The sequence below is a fragment of the Macrobrachium rosenbergii genome, chromosome 13 (genome assembly GCF_040412425.1).
Source record: "Macrobrachium rosenbergii isolate ZJJX-2024 chromosome 13, ASM4041242v1, whole genome shotgun sequence".
In the NCBI taxonomy this organism is placed as follows: domain Eukaryota; kingdom Metazoa; phylum Arthropoda; class Malacostraca; order Decapoda; family Palaemonidae; genus Macrobrachium; species Macrobrachium rosenbergii.
The window spans coordinates 7864210-7889385 of NC_089753.1; the positions used below are offsets into that span (position 1 = coordinate 7864210).

General features: G+C 40.0%; 1 protein-coding gene across 10 annotated transcripts in view; it reads left to right on the forward strand.

Annotated features, from left to right (window-relative positions):
* Positions 1-25176, forward strand: part of CYLD (ubiquitin carboxyl-terminal hydrolase CYLD) — a 187976-nt gene that overhangs the window by 64686 nt on the left and 98114 nt on the right. For 7 of the 10 annotated variants that reach the window (XR_010854997.1, XM_067114153.1, XM_067114156.1 and 4 more), the window contains 2 exons: positions 5761-5914; positions 9274-9291. Coding sequence is in view for 9 of the 10 variants with exons in the window: in XM_067114153.1 (XP_066970254.1) it covers positions 5761-5914; positions 9274-9291 (172 nt within the window). In the remaining variant the exon portion in view is untranslated. The remainder of the gene's footprint in view (positions 1-5760; positions 5915-9273; positions 9292-25176) is intronic. The other 3 variants (XM_067114158.1, XM_067114157.1, XM_067114162.1) reach the window with 1 other exon arrangement.

Genomic DNA, 25176 nt, shown 5'->3' on the forward strand with positions numbered 1-25176 from the left:
CAGAATCTGCGGAGATGTTATTGACGTGTGCGGACGCAACGTAGCATCTACATACAGACAGAGCAAAACAGAGATAAAAGATTCAGACATCTGTGTTTGTAGGCAGACAAACAGATGGCGATATTGAGACACATAATAAATGTATGGTGTTAAAACATACATCAATGGAAAGGCCAGGAAATTCTACATATGGCTAATTGCATGAGATTCGAGACAGATTAATGAATACAATGCAGTAGCATAACACATGTGAAATGGAGAGACGTTTGGCGTCTTCACAAACAAAAACATACATACAGTTTGATAAAGAAGATTCATTGGAACATTATGAGTACATGATTAGAATACTTGCATGGCAATGCAAGTAATGGTGATTGCACACAAATCAAGACAACAATGGTTAGGGAGAAACAGACAAAAATATTGTATGGTTGAAATTGCGTTCCTTTAGAGAAAGAAAACGAGATTCTCTTGTTGTCTTGTCCACTCCGATGGACGATGAACACACGCACACACGCGTTTGGAAGAGACGGCGTCGGGCTCTTACAGGCTCAGCATCAGATAGATCCCCCTCATCATCCAGATTTTCAGATTCTCCCAAGTCGACTTCATCCTCCGGTATGAAGGGGGTCACCACAGTGGATGCATTAGGATCCACCACGACATCATCAGGTGAGTTCTCATAACCCCTGACCGACTGAATTCTGGCCGTGGGGAAGAGAAAATCTCTCACACCTTTGTCTGGCAAATAGCCAAGAGGACCTTTTGTGCCGATTTTGGAGAATCCTCTTACCCATGCTCTTAAATGTTGTATATTAATATTTGCCATAGAGCCAGAAACAGTGTGATTGCACGTATGAGCCCATGACAGCCATTCATTACATATGTCACACCCTTCCGGACTCCAGTACGAATGGTCCGTACCCTGTACACTGCAGGGAGTACACCCCCGACAAAACTCATGCTGAGTCTTGATGGAGTCTATCTGCTTCTTACAGGTGGCATTAGTGCACTTGTTTGGCAAAGCCTATAAAAGAAAATAATACTGTGAAACACCCCTAAAATGTTTAAGGAACTATGTTATATAAGCCATTATATCATGAGAAAAAACAAGCTTATAGTTTTTATATTCTCGAATGAGGTGACATCATTCTACTATCTTGAATGGCTGGATTCATGCCCAGTCAACATCCCTGTTTGAGGCTCGCCTCCAATGGGCGCTAGGCACAGGGGGAAAGGGGGAGGTTACCCACTGGGGGAGAGCTACAACTGAAGGGCAATCTATGATCACGAACAAGGAAGTCGAATAGTATTGGGATTATGTCAGTTGTATGACAGAGCATCAGGTAAATCCATGCCATTCGAGTCAAGGGTATCATAGACCAAGAATGTGGGCTACCATGTAGGCTTAGCCTAGACTAGGGGATCTAGGTATATCCAATATAGGACATCGATCGCCCCAGACGAATAACGTTGGCAAGAATCGATACTATATTGCGAATCAGTTCGTCTTGAGGTATCTGGTAACTCGACTGGGAGCCAGTGTATCATATGCAATTTTCGTTACAGTTTTTAAACGTTTCTGAGTCGAAGCAATTTTTTCGACAGAGCTTCGATGGAACCTTCTAGAATGTTCCAGAAGCCGCATCATTTTTCCACACTGATAATGTGACATAAATCGGAGGTTTTACACAAAAAACTCTATCAAAATGTCCAAAATATAGTTATGTCACATAAATAAAACTAAAAAGAATTACCTTAAGTACCGAAAGCGGCTATCATCCGCTTAGGTAAACCTAAAAGTAGCAAAGGTTTGCCTAACTTCAGCGCTAACGTTAGCGTTCGGGCTATCGATAATTTCATAACAATCAGGTTTATATAAACTTTCCAAGCATGTTTAACAGTTCACGCCAGGGTTTTTTGACATGCTGAATCTAAAAATCCTACCCTAACCTATGCTTTTCACCTTAATTAAGGCAGAATCCTAGCCTAAATATGGGTAGCGGTATGACGCTCCCAAGCCATCATTTCTGACAAAAAATTTATGAAAATATTAGTTGAGCAGGCTTTTTCCTTGTTGACTGAGATGAAGACTCCATGCCAAATAAAGTTGAAATCCCTCAAATAAAGACGGAAAAGATTTTATCACACACCACCACAGCGCTGCTAGAAAAACATTGGGTTGGCGACAAGCGCATGCGCAGTAGATGCAGAGTCGTGTTTTGACCTGATTCATTCGAACTAGCCACGGAAGCGCAGATGGAAAGGTGTAACCAGTGGAGATGTTTAGCCATGAACTGATTCATCAATGTGGCAGATAGGGGGTCAAAGTGCAGACCCCCCGAGACCTGATATCCTGTCACAATAGCGACAAGCTTCCGTTAACCAGAATGAATACGTGCCAACCCCGTGCTATAAGTTCTCTGATAAGGGACTTAGCCGGGGCACTGCCTGAGGCAGATGTAACTGCATGAGGCTCTCGCGGCTCACAGACTAAAAATAGGGTTTTCATTTCCCTTCGGGTTCAAACCCCATTTTTTTTTCCAATTTTTTGGTTTCTCTGGGACAAAGAATATAGACTTAAATTAAAATAACCCTGATTATATGTAAATACAGTAACGCACCGAGATAACAGACCGTGGTATATCATACTTACGGATGTATCGGTGAAAAATGGAAATATCGATTTGAGGGTTTTCACCTCTGGATTGAGCGCCAAACTGTTTTTTCAAATAAGGCGCTCTTATTGGGCACACCACTCGCTTACCAGCATCCCATGAGTTATTGATACTGTTTCTTTATTAATTTACATTGCTTTAATCTCTAAAAATTGTGCTAAAGCTTTTATTATCCTGCAATTTATATTAATAAACAGCTGTGTGCCGATAGTAGTTACCATAACTAACACACGCTTACTAAGAGTTGCGTTACAATTGTCATGTTAAAAACTTGCTTATTTTCAATGTTATTCCCTAAATAAAAGTCAAATACATTTTTATTCATCTGTCCCCAATGGAGAAGGTGTTAAGAAAGTACCCTGTATGCCACTAACTTGAAGCAGCAGGTATTATAGCTGTGGCTAAAGAAACGAATAGCAGACTCCAAAACGATTTGGAGGCAAAAGCAACGCCTGAAACTGACAAAATCACACGTACTTCATGTAATTTACTGCGTTTATAAATAAAGTAGTTACAATTTTTAAACCCAGATTTGATAATTTAAGAAAGAAATATCTGTCTGAATTAAGCTTCATTTGGCAACTAAAGACAGTGATGATGTTGGTAAAACAGTCAACTGATGATTTTAAGAATGTAAACAAAACCAGAATACCAATGGCACATGATCACTCTGTTCATGTTTTGTAATATGATTATATGACAATAATACATGCAATATGATTAGATACAGTAAAACAAGTTTTTTAAAATTATCATTATTCTCAATACAGTACTGTACAACTATTATTCAACTTTTGCAAATCAATATATTGATGTAACAACCTAACTGGGGCAGTAGTCTCTCTCTCTGTCTCTCTCTCTCTGCATTCCATCAACCGCTATACAATACAGTCATATCCCGAATTTATGTCAGGTTAGGTTCCAGAACCCCTTGCGCAAAGCAAATTTTCGCCTAAGTTTGGCACGGTCTCTAAAAATGCTAATAAATGCTTATTTCCAGAGTTTAAACACTAAATATGACCCTACTCATGCTCCCAAAGTATTCAGCTAACTTTTAAGTGATTAAAGTTACTGTAATTTCATTTAAAAGTTAGATTAATATACAGGTATTACCCTTAAAAAAAGAAATATATGGTTGACATAAAAATAGAGAGTTGGAAGAGTATTTCTTTCTCTCCCCTTCTGACCGATCTATTTTTAGAAATCTTCTCAACCTCATTTTTAAGAACTTCTTTATACTGTGTCTCTTTCTCTTTGTTCTGAAATGGTCTTTCATGAACAGACAGTTTTTTATTTGGACTAATACAACTCTTAGTTATTATGTCTCTATGTTTTAGAACATATTTGCCACACTAGTTCTTTTACAGTTCATAGATGGTGCAGGTAAAATTAAATCAATTTAAACTATCTACTGTAGAGGTAAAGACATACAGAGAAATGATAAGTTGTAGAAATGTGAAAATGTGGGAGCGCTAACTACAAATGAGAGAGAGAGAGAGAGAGAGAGAGAGAGAGAGAGAGAGAGAGAGAGAGAGAGAGAGAGAGAGAGAGAGAGAGATAAGGGTTGTCGTTACTTAAGAGAATGAAATTATTTATCAATTATTACGGAGACATAGAATAAGAAGAGAGAGAGAGAGAGTTGTCCTTACTTAAAATATCAAGTTAAATTATTTATGAATTATTACCTAACAGAGAATAACATGAGAGAGAGAGAGAGAGAGAAAATTTATTCTTACATTAGATATCAAAAGATGGAAATTCATGATTTATGAAGAAAAAAAAAAAAAAAAGAGAGAGAGAGAGTACGTAGAAATCCTTGACACGCTGTGGGAAACAATTGAGATATTTGACAGCTTTGCCCTCGCCCCTCTCTTCAAAGGTTTCACAAAAGATTGGGAAATGATATTTGTTTTTAAAATATCACATAATTCACTATAGAAATGTATAGATTTTGTAACTACAGTTATATTATTATTATTATTATTATTATTATTATTATTATATTATTATTATTATTTTTAGTATTTATTGTTATTTAACTTACACATAAAAGCTTGGAAAGAAAAACTGTGAATTACATAAAAATGTAAATAAACACTTTTGCAGGGTTTCTCAAGGATTCACAAATGTCGTGTGTCTGAAAAAATCGCATATAACAATTAGTTAAGTTCCAATGAAAAGTTCGCGTGTCTGTGAATTCTCGCAACTCAAATCATGTAATAACAAGGTATTACTGTACTTAAGATGATGCTTCATCCTCCACTAAAAAATTGGGGCACTTTCAATGGACCCTTTTTGGGGATGTTTGTGTGTTCATGGCCTGAAGCACTGTTCGTGAACTGGAACAAAAAATTTTCAAACATCTGGTTCGTAACCCAATTTGTTTATGAACATGGGTGTTCGTTAACCGAGGTACCACTGTACGAGCATTTGCCAAATTTTTTGCTTGGGAATAGTTTTTATTGGGTTTATTTTAATGTGTCACTCTGTTTTCAAGTTATTCTGCAGTACTTTAACATCTATGCTGAAAGCAAGTAACTATTGGAAGATTTGGGTTATATGGCCTAACTCCTTATATTGAATCTTTGAAAATTTTTGGAGACTGTCAGAGGAAATGTTTTTATTGCTTTATTTTGCCATGTTTTGGATGTTGTTCCTGGTTTGGTCTTCAGCAGAGTACTTGAGTGTTCTGTACCAGATATGAAGTTAATTGTGACTGTCTTGCCTTTTGTATGAGCTTTATACCATGTTTTATCAAAGTGTGGAATGATCTCTCTAGTCAAGTAGTTGAATCATTGCAAATGTTTTTTTGTTGAGTAGGTTCACATGAGTCTTGTATCATACTTTATTTATTTCATATTTCATGTTATTTATTTTTCTTTGTTGTTTCCTAAGTGTAGTGTATTTTTTACTTAATTTCTTCATACTGGGCTGCATTCCCTACTGTGGGTCCTTTGGCAAGTAGCATTTGCATTTTCACCTTAGGTTACAGCTTTGATGATAAGTCTAATAAAAAACTTTATTGAAAGTCTGTTGAAATTTGTTTATAAGATTACAGTTTATTTAAATTTGTGTTACACAGGAAGACACAGAAGATGGCTTATCAGACGGAACTTTCAGTGGTAAACGTTACTTCACATGTGCAACAGGAAAAGCCCTTTTTGTACCTCTACGGATGTGTCATAAAGATAGTCGTTTTCTAGAATCCATCTCTTCAAATCCAAGAGCTAGTCTAGGTATGTAATGATAATGTTATGGATTGAAAACTTTCATTCACTTTCTCTTAAGCATGCATAGGTATCTGATGTACAGTACTTGAAGTTATCGTATTCAACTTGGATTTTTCATAAGGGATACTTTATCATTTCTGTTGCTTTCAAGATCTGAAATCCATCCAGGGCATTTAAGAATAAGGTGGGAATTTGAGGATTTTTGTTCTGTCTGTTGGGTTGGCTAAGACTGTGAATGTAAGATTATTTAATTCAGATTTCCTGAAAACTCTTTTGACTTGTATCCATTTTCAATGACAGTTGACAAAATTTGTGAGAAACAAGTAAAATATACAGATAGGTATTGTCTTACAACAGATGCAGATTATGAAGGTAGCAAAAAAAATTGTGAAGATAAGAAGATTGTAAAAAAAAATTATAAAAATTTACGAAACCTCATGCAGCAGGCAGTGCTTACGAGTTGGAGTCTGGCAATACATGTAAAGCAGGCCACACACTATCAAACGTGTAAACCCAGCATGGTATATGATCATACAATTAAACAATTTTAAGAATGTATGGCTAGGCAGGAAGGATTGACCAGCTGTTTGATCCATCTAAACTTTTTACACCAAAGGTCTCTGACACATACTGACATTTGATTGTACACCAGATGCAGTCTGAAGCAGAGTAAAATCAAACATGTTTTGTAGTTTGTAGCCTGCCTAGCATTCATGTACATGCACGCGACATAGAACTTCCCCGTTCAAGAGTGTTGACAATTCTTAAGGATCTAGAACATATATGTGAAGCTGTTAAACGGTTTTGCTTCAATGAACTAAACTAATTGCGAAGCCAAGATAAGGGCTAGTCCTTGAAATGGAACAATTATTAATGGTGTGGATAGAAGACCAGATTAGAAAATGAACACCATTAAGCTTTCTTATGATTCGGTCAAAGGCTAGATTCTAGAAGTCTGTTTCAGACTCTTAAGAAACATGCGGGTGTTGAATATCAACAAGAATTCATTGCAAGTACTGATAGTTCAAAAGGTTCAAAAGAAGATTCAGTTTTCATGATGTTCTGGTAACAGGAGAGGCAGTGAATGCGGATGAAGAGGCAGTGAGTAAGTTCATCGATTATTTTGACGAATTCATAAAAGGATAAAAGATTCTAACATTTACCTTGCAAAAGCTATGAGCTAATAACCATTCTTAGAATAAACTTAAAAGAACTTTAGAGTAAATGTGAAAAGGTAAACATCACTAAAAGCATGTGCCCCACATGATACGCAAACATTACAAAAGTGTTTTGTAACATAACGACGAAACATAAATTGGTTGAGGTCAAACCAAAGATCAGTAATGGTAAATACTTTCCAATACTGTAACTGAATTAATATGGTGTGCTATTCATCAGAGTCAACTAAAATAAGGCTAAACTGATTTAATTTTAGGAGCAGTCACCACTGGCTTACTTTTGAAGCATATGAAACATGAATGTACTGTAAACATAGGGCAAGTTACAAAACATGGAGATGCATTGGAAAATTTATTAATGAAATTACATATATCAACAGTAATAAAATATTCTCCTGTGTACTGTAAATATATAACTATGATACCCAGTGAAAACTAAAAAAGAAGAAATCTAAACGGTGGGTGTTTGCGTAGGATGTCATAATTGACGAAATGCCTCATAACGTAAACACAGGGTTAGTTACACATGCAAGGTTTCCATGATATCACAAGGTGAAATGGGAAATTGATGATCATAATAAAACTGAATATTAATAATACTGTACCTTTTTAATAAATTTCTTAAAAACAACATATTAAGAGTGTAGTAGTCCACAGCACAGTATGAATGATGCAGTGCTTGGTAATTATAACTCATGGTATGGGAACATTACAAAGTAAAAAGGCTAATTCACTAAATTCTAAGCAAAACAAATGAGTATAATGCAATATTATAAGTTACTGTATGAGAATATATTTGTGGTGGTAAAACCATGGTAGGCTGTATGTAAAAGGAGTTAGGCTAAGGGATAACCCATATATACCTGTACAGTATACTGAATTGCAAAGTGATTTGCACCAATATTCAACTTCCGACATGCATGTGAGAGCCTAACCCTGTCGTAACTTGACGCCTACCTGTATAAAAACCAGCCTTGCAAAGTAATATAAAAGGTAATGGTCTTATAAGAAAACTACTATCACATTACAAATTAATTTATAAAAAGTGTAATTTTGCTGTTGTAACATAATAGGAAATGAAATCATGTATAAGGCTTCATTATTCTCTATCCAAAGTATTTGAATTTTTTTTGCTGCTTCCTCAGATAACAGAACTACATTGAAACCTCATTCCAATGCTGTTTAGACTCTTGGCTATTTCATTCATATTATTTTGTCATAATGTTAGCAATGAATAGTAAAGTTCTTGAGAAAAATGTAAAATTGGCTTTAATTAAAGATTCAGTGTTATGCACCAATTATTTCAGTAGAAAGTTTAGAGAAAGATTTGTTTGAAGATTCAGTACTGTAAGATTTACACTACATATTCAACCAATGGTACATCCGCTAAAATACTCTCTCAACTGAATTTAAATTTTTTCGTGTATGTGTATTCTGTAGGGTGCGTTTTACATTTCATACATTCTCTTTGGTCTCCATTTTGTCCAGCTTTTTTTGGCCTTGCTCCAGCAATTTTTATATTAAAAGACAAATTCTTTGGATGAGCCCTCTGAAAGTGTAGAAATATGGCACAGTGGTTTCATTAAGTACTTTATAATATCATCATGGTAGATGTGTGTTAACATGAATATAAACTTCAGTATGTGTGTTTTTATATATCTGCAATTCTGACCACCTGATGAATTCATCTGTCAGTGGATTGGGTAAAATGCTGTTTAGAAACTTTAGGAAACTTAAATTATTCTTAGGCCTTTATATTTTCAAGTCCATAAGAGTTAATTGGGTAGTTAGTTAATAAAGCAGAGAATTCAGGCAGAGTTTACAAAAAAAGATATCTAACCCTGTAAAAGGAGAATCTGATGTAAAAATGTTGGTGATGATAAGTATAGCTTTATTATTTACAGCTAGTCATCTCAAAGTCTCCCATGTAAATTTTACATGAAATGACAATTACTTTAGAAGAGATGAAGGTTTTAAGTGCCTCTTTATTGTTTTGTTGATGATCATATCATTTTTGTCTGACTAAAGACTTAGAATACATTATTAAGATAGATTTATTGTGGGTATATGTTTAAGTCTCTGTAAGGCTTCACTGATATGAATGGTATGCATGAAGAAATTATTAATGTAATATTTTCCATGTCAGAGGATGTTAAATCTTATGATGACTTGCTATTCTTTTTTCAGGGGGGAGATCATCTCGAGGTAGTTGACAGTTTATGGCTTACTACCAAATCCCTTTTTCCTTTATTTATTGATGAGGAGATGCAATTCACAGGCCACTTATTGCCTTTTTTATGGTTTAGCATTTCATTCAAATTGAATTGTTCTGGTTTGGACTGAACTCTTAAAACAACATATGTTATTGTGGAGCACTATTGCACCTGTATTTTGATCTCCCTTCTAACACATTGCCCTGTTTTTGCCTCCTGACACGCTCAACAAGTGTCACAAGTGGAAATAGGTATTCTTTCGTGTGTGATTGACATTCTAACACCTACCAAGTTTTATGGTTTTTATGCATGATTTTAGCTTTCTGAACAAGCTGTTAAATTGTTGTGTATATTGCAAGATGGACTACTTGAAACTATTCATATTGATATAGCATTTAAATTGTTTTTAGGCAGTATTTCATGCATGTTCAAGGTCAGAATGTTTACTGCCAGTTTTTTATCTCTCTTTAGCAGATGATTTAATATGTAGTTTTTTCTTTGGTTAGATTTATTTAATTAGCACAAAATATGTTCTCTGCCATATGTAGTGCAGTATCCTTTGTTAAATAGTTTACTCTTGCAAAAGTTAGAGGAGTTGAAGATACAAAGGATAATGTGTGACACCAAGATACAAAAAGCAAACCCAAGTACTTTAAAGTACTTTCTTATATCTAATGGCCTGAAGGATGTTAGATTTTTCCCTAAAAATTGAAAAACTTTGAAATCCAGAACTGCAGTTTTAAAAGTGTGTTTTACTTTTATTCACCCACAGCAATACTGTAGACAACTACTTTATCACCTAAAAAATTAGGTGCTAAGTGTGAAATTTGAGTTATTATTAAAACTCAGAATTACTCGTGAGGTATGTTGTAGATTTAAGTTTCCAGATTTGTAGCATTTCTGAGTCCAGTCCCGTGTCAGCCGGTGAAATTCCATTACAGCACGAATTTCTAGGTATAACCTTGCTAGATATACCAGAGAAAAAGAGCTTTCAGGAAAGCTGGGGTTACTACCCCCAGTCGAGCGTCTTCTAGGAAGGCGTCGGTATAAGAAGGGGTGAGTGAATTACCACTACCACGGAAACCTACTCGAAAGATCTCTCCCTATCAAAATCCCCGGAACAGAGCGGTGAGCCGTTACAGCCCCCACACCAAACACCCGCCAGGACGGCGACACCAGCGCCACCTACCTCATTCCATTTTCTAGCACGTGAAATCGCTGTTTCTTTTGTGTGCTCGTCTCCTTTATTTTGGAATTTTCTGCTTTCTGCGATGGCGTCGAGCAGCTTTACCATTTCCAAGTTAAGTACCATCTTCTTGTGGGGTTTTGTTCTATTTTTTGGCTGTTACGGTCTCGTATTTTCATAAATATTGAGATCTTATTATGTCGCCACGGCGTCCCCCGCCAGCCATGTCGACCGCGAGGCGACTCCTTCTGTTCTTTTCAGTTGGAGTTGTCTCCTCGTCGTTATAGATAGATTTTGCCCCCTTGGTTCCCTTCCTGGTGGTTCCTTGCGGTGGCTCCCCCCCTTATGAATTACGTTCAATTGGCCTACTGGCCTTTGTGGGAGTGATGCCCCGTCTAGGTACCCCCTCCAGGTTGGGTTCCTGTTGTTTTTGGTCTTACTAGGCTAATTAATTTTTGCTTGAAGATGGTGCTCTCTTGTAGTTTTATTTTTATTTTTATTGTTTTTATTATTTTATTGGGTGGTTTACCTCGGGTGCTGGCGGCAGCCTCAGATCTAACCGCTTCCCCGTGGTAGGCTACGCTCTCTGTTGAGCACATTTTAGTTTTTATGAGTGATGGTTATCCTGTGGAGTAGGCTTGTTTGCTTCCATCCCCTTGCCCTGGGTGGGGAGTTCAGGTTGAGGGAGTTTTGTTGCTGTTTCCTCCGGGATCGTTTTTCGGTGGGCAGAGTGAGCCCCTTAGTTCTCTTCCTCCATTTGGGGGGAATCGAGTTCTTGGGATGTGTTTCCTCTAGGCTAGTCGCCCCCTTGCCCGCCATTCTCGATCCCGGTTGGTTCTCGGCACAAAATTTCTCTCCCTGTTGCTTCCTCCTCCCTTTTGCCCTCCTTTTCCTAGCCTATATTAAGGTTAGGTCCATATTAGGAAACCGCCTAGGTAGGAGTCGGGCTTCGGGTTGGTTGCTTCCAGTCATATTACCCCTCCAAGATTCATTGTCTGGGAGGTATGGTGCAGTTGAGCGGGTGAGCTTCTCCCCGTCTCCTGTTCCTTCCTGGTAGCCTACTCCTCCTCCTTCCCCCCCCCCCCTCCTCCTCTCCAGCCTTGCTCTACTCGTGCGGGTGACGCTAGATGGCGTTTTCTCCGAGTTCAGGGACTTCTCCTGTTGGTTGAGGGATTCGCTCCCTCCCATATCGTCCCTAGCATCGCTGTATTGGGGTTGGTGGTTTAGTCACTCCTCGTCTCCCCGTCGGGTTACGTTGATACGGTAATATATATTGCTTCAGCCTATGTTATGAACATACGAGCATTTTACCCGTCTTGTTCCTCCGGCGGGGAAGTAAGGGCGGAAGGTTTTTCATTTTATAGGGGAGCGGATCCCTCCGTCCTCTTGAGTTCTTACCATCACTTGTTACTGTTATTATTTTTTAGATAAGTCTGTTTATCTACAGGAGTACTCTCCTTAATTCATTATATATATTATATATACGTGAGTCCGGTCCTATACCAGGGGTCTCCGCCGTTATTTTACTGGCAGCCCTTATGGTTAGTTCCTGGTCTCTCTTTCCTTCATTCCCCGGAGTACTCCGGGGTCTGAAATCCTACCTTCCACTCTATGTAATTTAGAGCTTATTGGCCCAGTTTATGATAAGGGAGTTCTTCTCCGCCGGAGTATTCCGGTTGCAGTTGAGTTTCCCGGCCTCGCCAGCTTTAGTTTGCTTAGGGTGGGAGGTTCATGTACTTTTCTACTTACAGACTGTTCGCTGAGGAGCCGGGGTGCACCGCCTCCTCCAACAACCTTACGGTCACGTAGTTTTGCCGGACCCACGCTGGTTGTGCGGTCCGCCTGGATGACCTGGTTGTCTGGCACCTGATGGTTGTGAGGTTTGCTTTTGCTCTCTGCACAACTGTCCAGGATGAGTTGGTAAGTGACAGTCTTTACATTACTCCTGCTTTATGCTCCTCATATTGTATATTGTATATTGTTTATGAGGTTCCCGGAATGGTTTTCGTTCTTAGCTAATTGTTGGTTTTCTTACAGGCGGACGAAGCTTCCAAGAAGTCTGCCTTGGAATCCCTCCGGGCCTGGGTGGCTGGGTTTGGCAGGAACGTTCCGTCGGGGAAGCCCTACGTCCTCGACGCTAGGTTGAGGGACTTGCTCTACCCCGGCGCACGGGTGGCGGCCGCAGTGCCTGAAGACCTTGCCACCCCTATCATCCAGCAAATCCGGGATGAGACCCAGCCACCCCAAGCGGATATCCTCTACGCTGAGGTCTCGGAGGATGTAGCCGCCATTAATCTTAACCTGGAACCAATGAATATAGAGCAGGACCAGGTGGTAGGTGGTGAGGTAAGTGAGGTTGTTGGGGCGGGCCCCCCTTTATTTGACTCCCCTGCTTCATCCATATCTTCCTTTGCAGGTTTTGTGAAGTCTTCCTCCTTGGGTGATAGAGCTCCGTCTGCTATCCCCAAGTTGAAGTTGAAGACTTCATGGAAGGCGAAGGGCTACAAGTCCTCGACTTCCAAGAAGGCACGCCCTTCCCCGTCGAAGGCTAAGGTTTCAGGACCTGTAGCCTCCGGGAGCAAGTCTGGTTCCTCCAGCAAAGGCGCGAGTAAGAGGGCTGCAAAACCAAGCCCTCCTCGCCAACCTGCTTTGACGCAGAGGCCTTTGCCAATCAGCTTTATAAGCGATTTACAGAGGACCTGGATTCGAGATTTAGCGAAATCTCCGAGAAGTTGGCCAGTCATGATAACATACTGGCGGGAATGGCTCACCACCCCAGCCGAACCACAGTATGTTATCCCCGACACTGCGGACCTCCCGCCGTTCGATGTCGGTAACCCTTGGCGATTTCGCTCTCCGGGCCATCAACATGATGGCAAGCTGACACTTGATGGTCTTGGCACGAGACGGTTGGAGAGGTGGAGTTCTTCCCCGATCTCCTGCCCCTTACCCAGGCTTCGTGAGACTTACGGAGGAAGCTTGGATTCGGTCAGACAAGGTTCCTAGGGAGACTGTCATCGTCCCTAGGGACCAAGCTCAGTCGGCTCTCCTGCGCACTCTGGACGGAGTGGCAGGCAGACATCTGAGTTGACTCCTTTCAAGGGCAACTTTACCATGTTCGCCCTGGAGACAACCTACCCACCCCTTGCTTGGACAAAGTCGCTCTGGCTACGGCCCGGCGTGCTTTCGATGGTAATCCGTTACCACAGCTAAGGAGACAGACCCTACTTCCCTGGTATTCCCAGGAAGTAATGAGTTCTGGTCAGACGCCCGTCCACTTTCACGGTCGGGAAGCTGGATCCCTTCTGCGCTTCCACGCAATTCAGTGAGCAGCTCCCCAAGCTGCCGGAAGCTCTTTTGAAAGCGAGTTTGATGCTCGGGTTAAGTTAGCCCGATCGTTGAACTCCGTATGCCTTACGGAAGCTACTGCCGTCTCCTGCTCGGACGAGCCTTTCTTTCAAGTTTTGGCTAAATCCTTGCTGGCAGGCTTCCAGTCTGACCTATTTGAATTTATCATGGCCAGACTGGAATGTAGGAAGTTCATCTTTGCCGATGCGACTATCCGCCACGAGCCTAACAAGCTCGTGAAAAGCTCGATCTGGGGACCTAACCTCTTCCCTGAAGAGGAGGTCACAATGTTATGGCCGGGGCTACACGGGCCAACCAGAGTCTTCGTTCTCGCTGGGGCATTTCGGCCTATAAGCGTAAGACCCCAGAATCGGCCGGCCCCCAATCGAGAGGAGGTAAACGCTTCAGGAGGCATAAGAGGCCCCACCATCAGGCGGTAGTCCAAGCCGTCCCGGTCTCGGCAGTGGCGCAGCCTTCTACTTCTAAGGCTCACCCCCAACAGTATGTGCTGGTCCAACCAGCTGCACCCTCCTATGTGGCCTCACCCAGCATACAACCCCCATATGAGGGCCGTGGTTATTTTCACGGCCTTAATAGGGTTGCAAGGGGAGGAAGAGGCAAAACCCCCTCATAGAGGGAAGCCCAACACCACCCCAAGGGGAAGACCTGGACGTGGTAGGGGAATAAACCCGCTCCCTCCCACTGAGAGAACACAGGTAGGCGGTCGCCTGTTTTGGTTCAGGGACCAATGGACCTTCAGCCCTTGGGCACACAGCATTGTGTCCAAAGGACTAGGATGGAGCTGGATCAAAAACCCTCCTCCTCTAACCAGGTTTTACCAGCCACCCACATCAATCCTAAAGGATTATGTGACAGAATTGCTCAACAAACGAGCAATAAAGAAAGTAAGGCACCTAAAGTTTCAAGGCAGGTTATTCACTGTTCCCAAAAAAGACTCCGATCAGCAAAGAGTGATCCTGGATCTGTCGCGTCTAAATCTCTACATAAAATGCGACAAATTTCGCATGCTTACGGTAGCTCAGGTCACGGACTCTACTTCCGCGTGGAGCCGTCACCACCTCTATCGATCTTTCAGACGCTTATTATCACGTCCCGGTTGCGCGGAACTTCTCTCAGTTCCTCGGTTTTCAGACTCGGGGAATCAAGCCTACTCCTTCAGGGTCATGCCCTTCGGTCTGAACATTGCCCAGGATATTCACAAAGCTGGCGGACACGGTAGTACAACAACTCCGGTCTCAAGGGATATCCCTAGCAGCATATTTGGACGATTGGATAATTTGGGCACCAACAGTTCGGAGTGTCAGAAAGCTACGTCCATAGTCATCAATTTCCTGGAGTCGCTAGGTTTTCAACTGAACAGAGAGAAGTCCCGTCTGACTCCGGAGTCCCGGTTTCAGTGGTTGGGTCTCCAGTGGGATCTGTCATCTCACACGCTGTCCCTTCCGCCTCCCAAGAGGAAAGAGATAGCATCTCTCACCAGGAGATTCCTCAAAAATCCATCAGCATCCCGCCGGTCCCAAGAAAGGGTCCTTGGATCTCTTCAGTTTGCCTCAGTGACAAACCTGCTATTAAAAGCGAAATTAAAAGACATAAACAGAGTGTGGCGGAGTCGAGCCAATGTCAAGCTCAGAGACAAGGTCTCCTCTATTCCTCAAATCTTAAAGACAAGGTTGCGACCTTGGACCTCGGTCAGAGGCCTGTCCAATACAGTTCCGCTTCAATTTCCCCCTCCGGCACTAGTAGTTCACACAGACGCTTCCCTAAGCGGCTGGGGGGGATATTCACCAAAACAAAAAGTACAAGGAACGTGGTCCACAATGTTTCAGCAGTTCCATATAAACACCCTGGAAGCTATGGCGGTATTTCTAACTCTGAAGAAAATCCGCCCCCCCAACCGGATTCATATCAGGTTGGTATTGGACAGCGCAGTGGTAGTTCATTGCATCAACAGGGGCGGCTCCAAATCAGGCCGAGTAAACCAAGTAATGGTTGCTATCTTCTCCCTAGCGAACAAGCACGGCTGGCACCTGTCAGCCACCCACCTAGCAGAAGTCACGGAACGTGGTGGCGGATTCCCTGTCCAGGACTACTCCGTTGGAGACGGAGTGGTCCCTGGACGTGGAATCTTTCAAATGGATTTGCCGCCGGGTTCCGGGCCTCCAAGTGGATCTGTTCGCAACGGAGAGCAACTTCAAGCTCCCTGTTATGTGGCCCCCAACCTGGACCCTCAGGCGTTCGCCATAGACGCAATGACAGTAGATTGGAACAATTGGGAGAAGATTTATCTTTTCCCCCAATAAATTTACTGCTGAAAGTTTTACACAAACTCAGGACATTCAAAGGTCAATTAGCCCTAGTAGCCCCTATTGGCCGAAGAGCAATTGGTTCCCTCTTCTTCAGGAACTGGGATTACGGAGTCTTCGGATTCCCAAGCCCATTCTGACTCAGACAGTACAAACCAAGACTGTGTCAGCTTCCTCAAGAATTCAGAATGCCCTAGTTTTATGGACTTTATAAAATTCGCAGCCCAAAAGGAGCGAACATTGACCCTGTCAACACTCTGTTTTTAGAATCAGATAAAAGAGATTCTACTATTAGACAGTATGACTCAGCAGTCAAAAAATTAGCCTCCTTCCTAAAAGCATCTGAAGCTAAAATCATGACAGCTAATTTAGGAGTTTCCTTCTTTAGATCATTGTTTGAGAAAGGCCTTGCTCGGCCACTATTACCACAATCAAGTCAGCATTAAAGAAAGTATTTCTTTCGGCTTTAAAATCGACCTTACAGATTCCTACTTTTCATCTATCCCCAGAGCATGCGCTCGTCTGAGACCAGTATCACGCCCACAGTCTGTTACGTGGTTTCTCAATGACGTCCTCAAGTTAGCATCAGAGATGGATAACTTTCATTGCTCTTATCAGGATCTGTTAAGGAAGACTTTATTTTTGATTAGCTTGGCTTCAGGTGCTAGAATCTCAGAGCTGTCGGCTCACTAGAGGTGATAATTATGTGAACTTCCTCCCATCTGAGAGGTCCTCCTTTCCCTGACCCTAGATTTTTAGCTAAGAACGAAGACCCACAGGACAGGTGGTCTCCTTGGAAGGTGGTGCCCCTTCCTCAAGACCAGTCTTTATGTCCAGTTTATACACTTAAATCTTACCTTTTAAGAACTCCACAGAGTAAGTCGGGTCCTCTTTTTATCAGGAGAAAGGTGGTACTCTTTCACTAAATGCTATAAGACAACAAATTCTATATTTCATTAAACAGGCCAACCCAGATTCAGTTCCCAAGGTTCATGATATTCGAGCAGTTGCTACTTCCATTAATTACTTTCATAATATGGACTTTTCAGAGTTATCTAAATTTACGGGTTGGAAATCACCTCTAGTGTTTAAACGCCACTATTTAAAAATCGCTCGAAGCCCTGAAATTTTCTACCATAGCTGTGGGAAGTGTCATCTCCCCACCTTAATTAATCATATCCTTGTCCTTTCCTTTCCCCGCCCGCCTGCCTCATTTACTTTTCTGCTTATTCTCCTGGTTGATTATACCTCACTGCCTGGCTCCTCATATTGATGTTTCTTGTACCTGTTGATGGAAAAAGTGTAATCTGACATGCCATGATTGTTTCTCTTATGGGGTACTGGACAGTTTTTATTTGGCTCCACGTACCCCAGATGGATGTATATGTTAATGCTCATTGATTTTGTCTCTTACGTGTTTAGCCTAAGTTTACGTGTATAGTATTAAGGTTATATTTGCAGTTATTTTGTGCGCTTTCATGTTTCACCTTGCTTTAAGTAATTTTAAGGTTTTTTGGGGCTTTTTCTCCGTCGTGTCGGGGACCTCCCAGTGTTTCATAGTATTAAGTTTTTTAATGTGCCTTAGATTTAGTATGCCTTAGTCTTAATATTCTTGCTACATGGAAGAGATTGCTTAATTAAAATTATTTTGTAAAACTTTTGCCTTTTCTTCAGATTACCCCATTTCTTTTTCCTGGTAGTTGCAGCCTTGGCATGATTCTCTATCACGATTTCACCGGCTGACACGGGACTGGACTCAGAAAAGGGATTTTGACAAAGGAAAAATCTATTTCTGAGGAAGGTCCCGTGTCACCCGTGACCCTCCCTGAATCACCTAGTACTCTCCCCCTTGCACATGCCAAGTCTGGGGTTAGTGCTAGCATGGAATGAGGTAGGTGGCGCTGGTGTCGCTGTCCTGGCGGGTGTTTGGTGTGGGGGCTGTAACGGCTCACCGCTCTGTTCGGGGGATTTTGATAGGGAGAGATCTTTCGAGTAGGTTTCCGTGGTAGTGGTAATTCACTCACCCTTCTTATACCGACGCCTTCCTAGAAGACGCTCGACTGGGGTAGTAACCCCAGCTTTCCTGAAAGCTCTTTTTCTCTGGTATATCTAGCAAGGTTATACCTAGAAATTCGTGCTGTAATGGAATTTCACCGGTGACACGGGACCTTCTCAGAAATAGATTTTTCCTTTGTCAAAATCCCTTTTTAATTCATGCATCTGCTACCATACCCATTATCATCATCACCTCTAACACTGCATAACACAGAGCCTCTCGGAAATTCTTCCACTCACATTTTTCCTGTGCATCACAGAGATCTGCACATCTCTAGCCTCACATCTCACAGTTCTCAAAAAAGTAGGTCTGGGTCTTCCAACTCTTCCAGTAACCATGTACTTTTCAACCAAGTGTTGTATGCAGTACGTCCAAGCCATATCCATCTCCCTTTCATCATTATCTTGTCTATGGATGGGGCTTCCATAATTTCCTTAATGGTACCATTTCTAACTCTGCCTTGCCATGTGACTCCTCATCTTAAAGCTACGTTTTGAAATTGGCAAGAATCTTGAAGATATTGTTTTATTGCTACACCATGATTCATGTTCAAATAACAGTACAGATTGTACTAGACCTATATATAATTTATGCATGCAATTTTGGTTTATTTGATTACCAAGTCCTATTCAACCTGCCTACTGTTTGATTTACCAATTTTAATCATTCACTAAATTCTAACCCAAGAGAATTTCTACTGGATATCCTTGTTCCTAAACATTTGAAGATTCAATCTCACGTTACTCCATACCTGCCCTCATTATTTCTGACTCCATACCTTTATGTATACACTGCCCTCATTATTTCTGACTCCATACCTTTATGTATACACTGCCCTCATTGTTTCTGTTTTTCTTTGAATTAATTGGAAGTTCCATCTCTCTAGATATATCATGAATTTTATTAAGTAGCATTTTAAATACAGTATTGTGGTGTTTTGCCAAATAAAATAGTACTATCTCCATTTCTAAATCAGTAAATTTCTGTTGTTGCTAAAATCTTACCGTCTCTTCCAACTTCAGCCACTTTTTTCATCATAAAACCTATGAGAGGGGCTAGCAATAAGTTCAGTTATGTATCATGGAAAGTCATAATTTTTTATAACACCTGCATTTGGTCAAGGCATAGCATGATCTAACCTAGAGTCTGTCCAAGGTCACAAGTTCTCTTTGGTAGTCATGGTCCTTAGTCAGTGTTGTATATTAGAGAGTTAAAACAAATCAAGACTCATGTTGCTTTAGTGTGGGATGGCTGAAGATTCCGTTAGAGGGACTAAGAAAATTTTGTAATAATACAAAATTGTGTGGGCCTCGTCCTGTAGGTAATGAATTACATTTTCCAACAAGTAATAAACTAACAGTAGGAAAGGTAACAAAACTGGCTCACAAACAAACCCTTTGTATACTGTATACCCTACTCCTGTCAAGGACAAAGGTGGTCTCATTGTGTAAATGAGATGAAAGATTCAAAGAACTATTAACTGTTATGCTTTGAGAATTTTTGGTGTATTAAGCATTCTGGAAGATTCTCAAATAGGGCATAAAGAATTTTATTGAACAGACATAAACTGAATGTTGTACTCTGCATGAGGGTTAAGTGCTATCATCTATTTGTGACAAATGCAACACAGAAATTACATGTTGCAATGTTTGTTTGTTGCCCATTAATCCTGTATAAGTAGAGTAGCTTACTAACAGTATAAATTTGTATTGGATATCAAAGTAACTTTTGTGTGGAATTTTTTCTTACCTTTCTCTTGAATACATTGTACATCATTAAGAATATTGAGCTTTTATGTTCCTTTATTGTAGTGGCCAGCTTCAGTTTTTATGTTTTATCACGACCTCATTAATCATGATTGGCCATATCTGCAATCTGTTATGTTCTCAGACTTGCCGGTCTTTTGTCTACCAGGCAGAAAAAGAATGATAGTTCATGCACCAAGTGAAATCATAGGCAAGAACCAGCCAGCCTATTCACTGCTTGTGAGTCTGTAGTGCTGTTCACAGCTCTTTGTAGAATTTCCCTGACTTGTTTGCTTGGCATATTGTCTGTTATTTATCATTTGTATACATTTTTACATTTCCTGTTACTAATTCCTCTCCTGATTTCAACCATTATTCACTTTTTTGTTTGTTGAATACGAGTAAACAATGTGATCATCTTAGCTTATTAGGCGTTGTCATTTACCAGTAATTACCTCGTAACTACTGGACAATTTCTGTTCTCTCTGCACTCTCCAAAGTTGCAGACAAACTTATTTTTAAGCCATTACATAAGTACGGTATGTGGAATCTAAAGTATTGTTAGCTCATAGTCAATATGCACATAGGAAACAGTTAGTACCTAGATTTGACATGAAATTTGCAAGAGAACCTTGATAAAGCTTTTGAGAATAGAGTAATTCAAATAGATTTTAGTGCTGCTTTTGATTTAGTTAATCACAAGGCATTTATTTATAAACTTCAGAATCTGGGAGTGGGTGGATATGTTTTAGGGTTTCTTCAAGACTTCCTTACAGGTAGGCAGCAGCGACTTGCTATTGTTGGGATCTTAGTGGACCGACATCTGTTGTGTTTGGAGTTCCACAGGGTATTGTTCTTGGTCCACTATTAATTTTAGTGTATATAAGTGATATGGTTGTTGGCTTGGAAAACAAGGTTGTTCAGTATGCCAATGATGCAATTTTTGTGGGTGTAGTAAAGTCTCCACTTATGAGAAATGAAGGTGCCCTTAGTTCCAAATGTGACCAGGAGCAGATGAGTGAATGGTGTAATCGGTGGGTTATGAGGCTGAACTCCAGTAGAAGGAAAACCCTGTTGATTAACAAATCCCATACAGATTTTCTACCCCATCTTTTCCTTCAGGTGGATAGGACTTTGCTGCATGAGTCTGAAACTAACTATTCTTTGTGTAACTTTTGACTCACATCTTACTTTTGAGAAACACTTAATGAAAGTGTCAGCAAGTGCTGCGCAGAAGTTATGCATTGTATGTGAGGCCTTATATATATTTATAATAGTGATAAAATTAATGTAATCTGTTTTAGGTCACTTGGATATCTGCTTCTGCCGTAGATATATCTCCTTTAGATAGAGTAGTTCCTGGTGGTAGGTTTTTGTTTCCTAACATTAGCAGCTATGATTTGGACTATTGACAAATGGTCTCTTGTTTGTGAGTTTTTCATAAGTTGTATTTTAGCAGAGATCTTGCCCATTCACAATTTATCCCTGATTCTCTTTTCCTGCCAAGAGCAACTAGATTTGCTGAACAGCAGCAATATGCAGTAAATGTGCCTCAAACTTCTCAGTTCCAGAGGCCCTTTATTTCTCGCACCATTGGATTGTGGAACAGTCTCCCTGAGGATGTTGAGCAATTGTAACTTTTAAAAATTCAAGCAAAGATGCAAAGTATTACCAACCCAAAACAATTCTCCTTGTATATTAATAATTTACATACTTTTTATGTATTTATTTATTATTTTTTCTTTTTTCTTTTAAGATAACTGATCTCTTCTTTCTGTATTTCCTATTACCTTCTGTTACTTCTTTCAGATGAACACCATATTTGTTGGAAGCTTGAATTTCAAGTCAGTGGCCCTTGTGAGCTTGTTCCATATGTAGGGTGTATGTTCTGGATTTATGTTTTGAATAATAATAGTAATAATAATAATTGATAATAATAATAATAGATTTCTCCTTTCCTCTTGTGAAGCGATGTGCTTTTGTCTTCAGCCCCCATAGGCGCAGTTTTCATTCAACATATCCCTGGCTCCTGTGGCCCTGTCACCCTTAAAACTCCATATGCTTCAGTTACCCCCCATGACTTGGCAGGAAAAGGTCTCCATTTCTGAGGTTTTGGACTTAGTCAGTAAGGTTTCTAATATTCACCAGCTGCAGTGACCAAAGGGGGCGTCGGCCATGGCACTTAAGATGGTAATGACCCTGTGAGTTATGTTTTTGACCAGCTCATGGCTACTGCTACCTCAGATATCATCACTGTCATGAAGTTGAGGATGGAGGTTCAGAGAATAACCAAAGGATATGATAAGCTGATGGCTGCCTCACTCCTGCTTCCACTGCTGACCATAGTCATTGCTGTTTATGATGAATCCAAAGCAGTTCCTTACAGTAAAGACATCAGCTGTGGGATGAATTGAATATTGGCTCCCATTTTCTTTGTGCCTTCAGAAATCACCTTCCTGCCTTTGGAGATGTACACTTTGGGGTATTTTCTCAGAGTTCCTGTCTATAAGTAAATGGCAGGACTGGATCTTTGATGGTATTAGTTTGTTGCTAATGTAGGGATATTACGTCATTGGGGGAGATTGACAATGCCTTGAGGATGGTGCCATCCCTTTGCTAGGATTTTATGCATATCACATGAGAGTTCATCTGCTTGCAAATGTCATTATGAAGTGGGATAAAGCACTAAAGAACCTTTACAACCTTGGATGTCAAGTGCATGTGGGTTTTGAATTTGATGGACCCATTCCTATTTAAGTAGGGCTTAGTCAAAAAGTTCATGGAGAAGTTGATGTCAGTGACCATGGCAGGAATTTTTAATCTCCGTAGCAAGGCTGCTTCTTCCAGGCAGTTTTCCTCTTCTGGCAGAAGAAGCCTAGGATTGGGACTGGAATCTCACTAGAACTTAGGTCCAGGCAACAGAGGGCTCTGAGTGGACCTAACCTTCTATGCCCATAAGGATGACTCCAGTGAGGAAACATCACTTGCTCTTGCATCCCAGGGAAAATTGATGATCTAAGCAAAGTTCCTTTAGGGAGGGGTTGGGGGAGAAGGAAGAGAGGTTGGTTTATCATCCAAGACCAGTTCTTCATCTGGTGGGAGCATGTCCCCAGAAATTCTGGAAATCCTGGCTGGATACAGGCATAGGGACATGTGTGATAGAAATAATCATAGATGGCACACGACTTCTATTTTTTGAGACAGGCCCCCTACTCTTACTGAAATCAATGGACTTTAGGTTGTACAGCAGAGACTCCAAGAGGTTCTAAATGTTGGCCTCAAGGTGAGGTTGATGTTGCAGTAGTATGCAACTGAGGAAGTGCATGATGGATTGTCTAGGTTCTACAGTTGTGGTTTTGGTGCTGGAGGCAACAGAGGTATAGCAGCCAATTGATCCACCTCAGTTTGCAGAATGAGTTTCTCCAACAGATAATTCCATGCCCTGATTCATTTGTCCTTGGGGAAATATTTTTTTTCTTTGAACAGGAAAGATTTTCTAGTTTCTAGTCATGATTTTACCTGGGAACCTTTAGGCAGGTGTTGACTCAAACTTTGACACCAGTGATAGCGTGTGTGCATCAGTCTGGCATATGTCTTTGGAGATTTGGATGATTCTGTAGTGATTGAAGCAAAAACAACACTTATGTCAGCACCTTAAACTTCTGTGTCAACTATCAAAATCCGGGACTCCATCTTACCTGGGAGATGTCTGATCCCTGATCCCCTTTACCTGCCAAGAGCAACCAGATTTGCTGAATAGCAGCACCAGTATGCAGTAAATGTGCCTCGCTGTCGAACTTCTCAGTTCCAGAGGTCCTTTATTCCTCACACTGTTGGACTGTGGAACAGCCTCCCTGAGGATATCGTGCAATTGAAACTTCAGAAGTTCAAGCAAAGATGCAATGCATTACTACCCTAATACCCTTGTATTTTAATACATTTTTATATATTTATTAATTTATTAATTTATTTTTTCTTTTTTAATAAGAGATCTCTTTCTGTATTTCCCTTTACCCCCTCTTACTACTTCCTAATGAACACTGTATTTTTTGAAAGCCTGAATTCCAAGTGAGTGGCCCCTGTGGGCTTGTTCCATATGAGTATGTTCCATCTTCTGAATATTAATAATAACGTCAGTCCAGTTCTTATGCGAGCTACATACCTGAAAAAGGATGGGCTCAGAAGATAACTCACCTTGATCCAGCCTGTTTAGTGTCATCCATATCCCCCCTACCAAGTTGGAACAGTCCTTTTGTGTTCAGAGAAGCTGGTTCTGCATGACTGTTTCAAACTGAGGTTGTTTTGGTTGTGGGTGAAGTATAATGGTCAAATGATGTTATTTCCAAATGATCACTTGCATGTACCCTCAGAGAAATGTCTAGAAGGTTCTTTAGTGGTGGCAGTCACTCAGTAATTCCTCGTTGGGAGTTTGCTTTGGCTATCCATCTCCAGAAATTTCAATTACATATATATATATATATATATATATATATATATATATATATATATATATATATATATATATATATATATATATATATATATTTATTTATATATATATATATATATATATATATATATATATATATATATATATATATATATATATATATATATATATATATATATACATTACATATATATATATATACAATATATGTTTATATATATATATATATATATATATATATATATATATATATATATATATATATATATATATATATATATATAATTGTAATAGTAACACAGTGCCCTCTCAGGGCGTAACTATTTTATGAGAGAATGTTTTTGGAATTACCTCAAAAAAAAATATATATATATATATATATATATATATATATATATATATATATATATATATATATTATGGGAGAAAGTAGAGATTGATTTGATATATCGTAGAACTGGTAGGCATAAGAAATTGAAATATAATATGCAGGCATTGAAATATAATTACTAATTGTTAATGCATACATAGCTTACAAAAAAAAATATCTAAATTATATATTCTCAATAATGAATCAGATGAATCCCCTTATGTGATCAGGCCTACAGTGTGGTTTGAACTTCGCCACAGACATTAGTTGCATAATAACGATGACTATAAAATGAAAATAAACACAACTTGGTCCAAAACATTTATACCATCATTAAATAAATAAATATACCTTATATACCTTCTAGAATTTTTTCTTCCTTGCTTTCATCTCTGCAA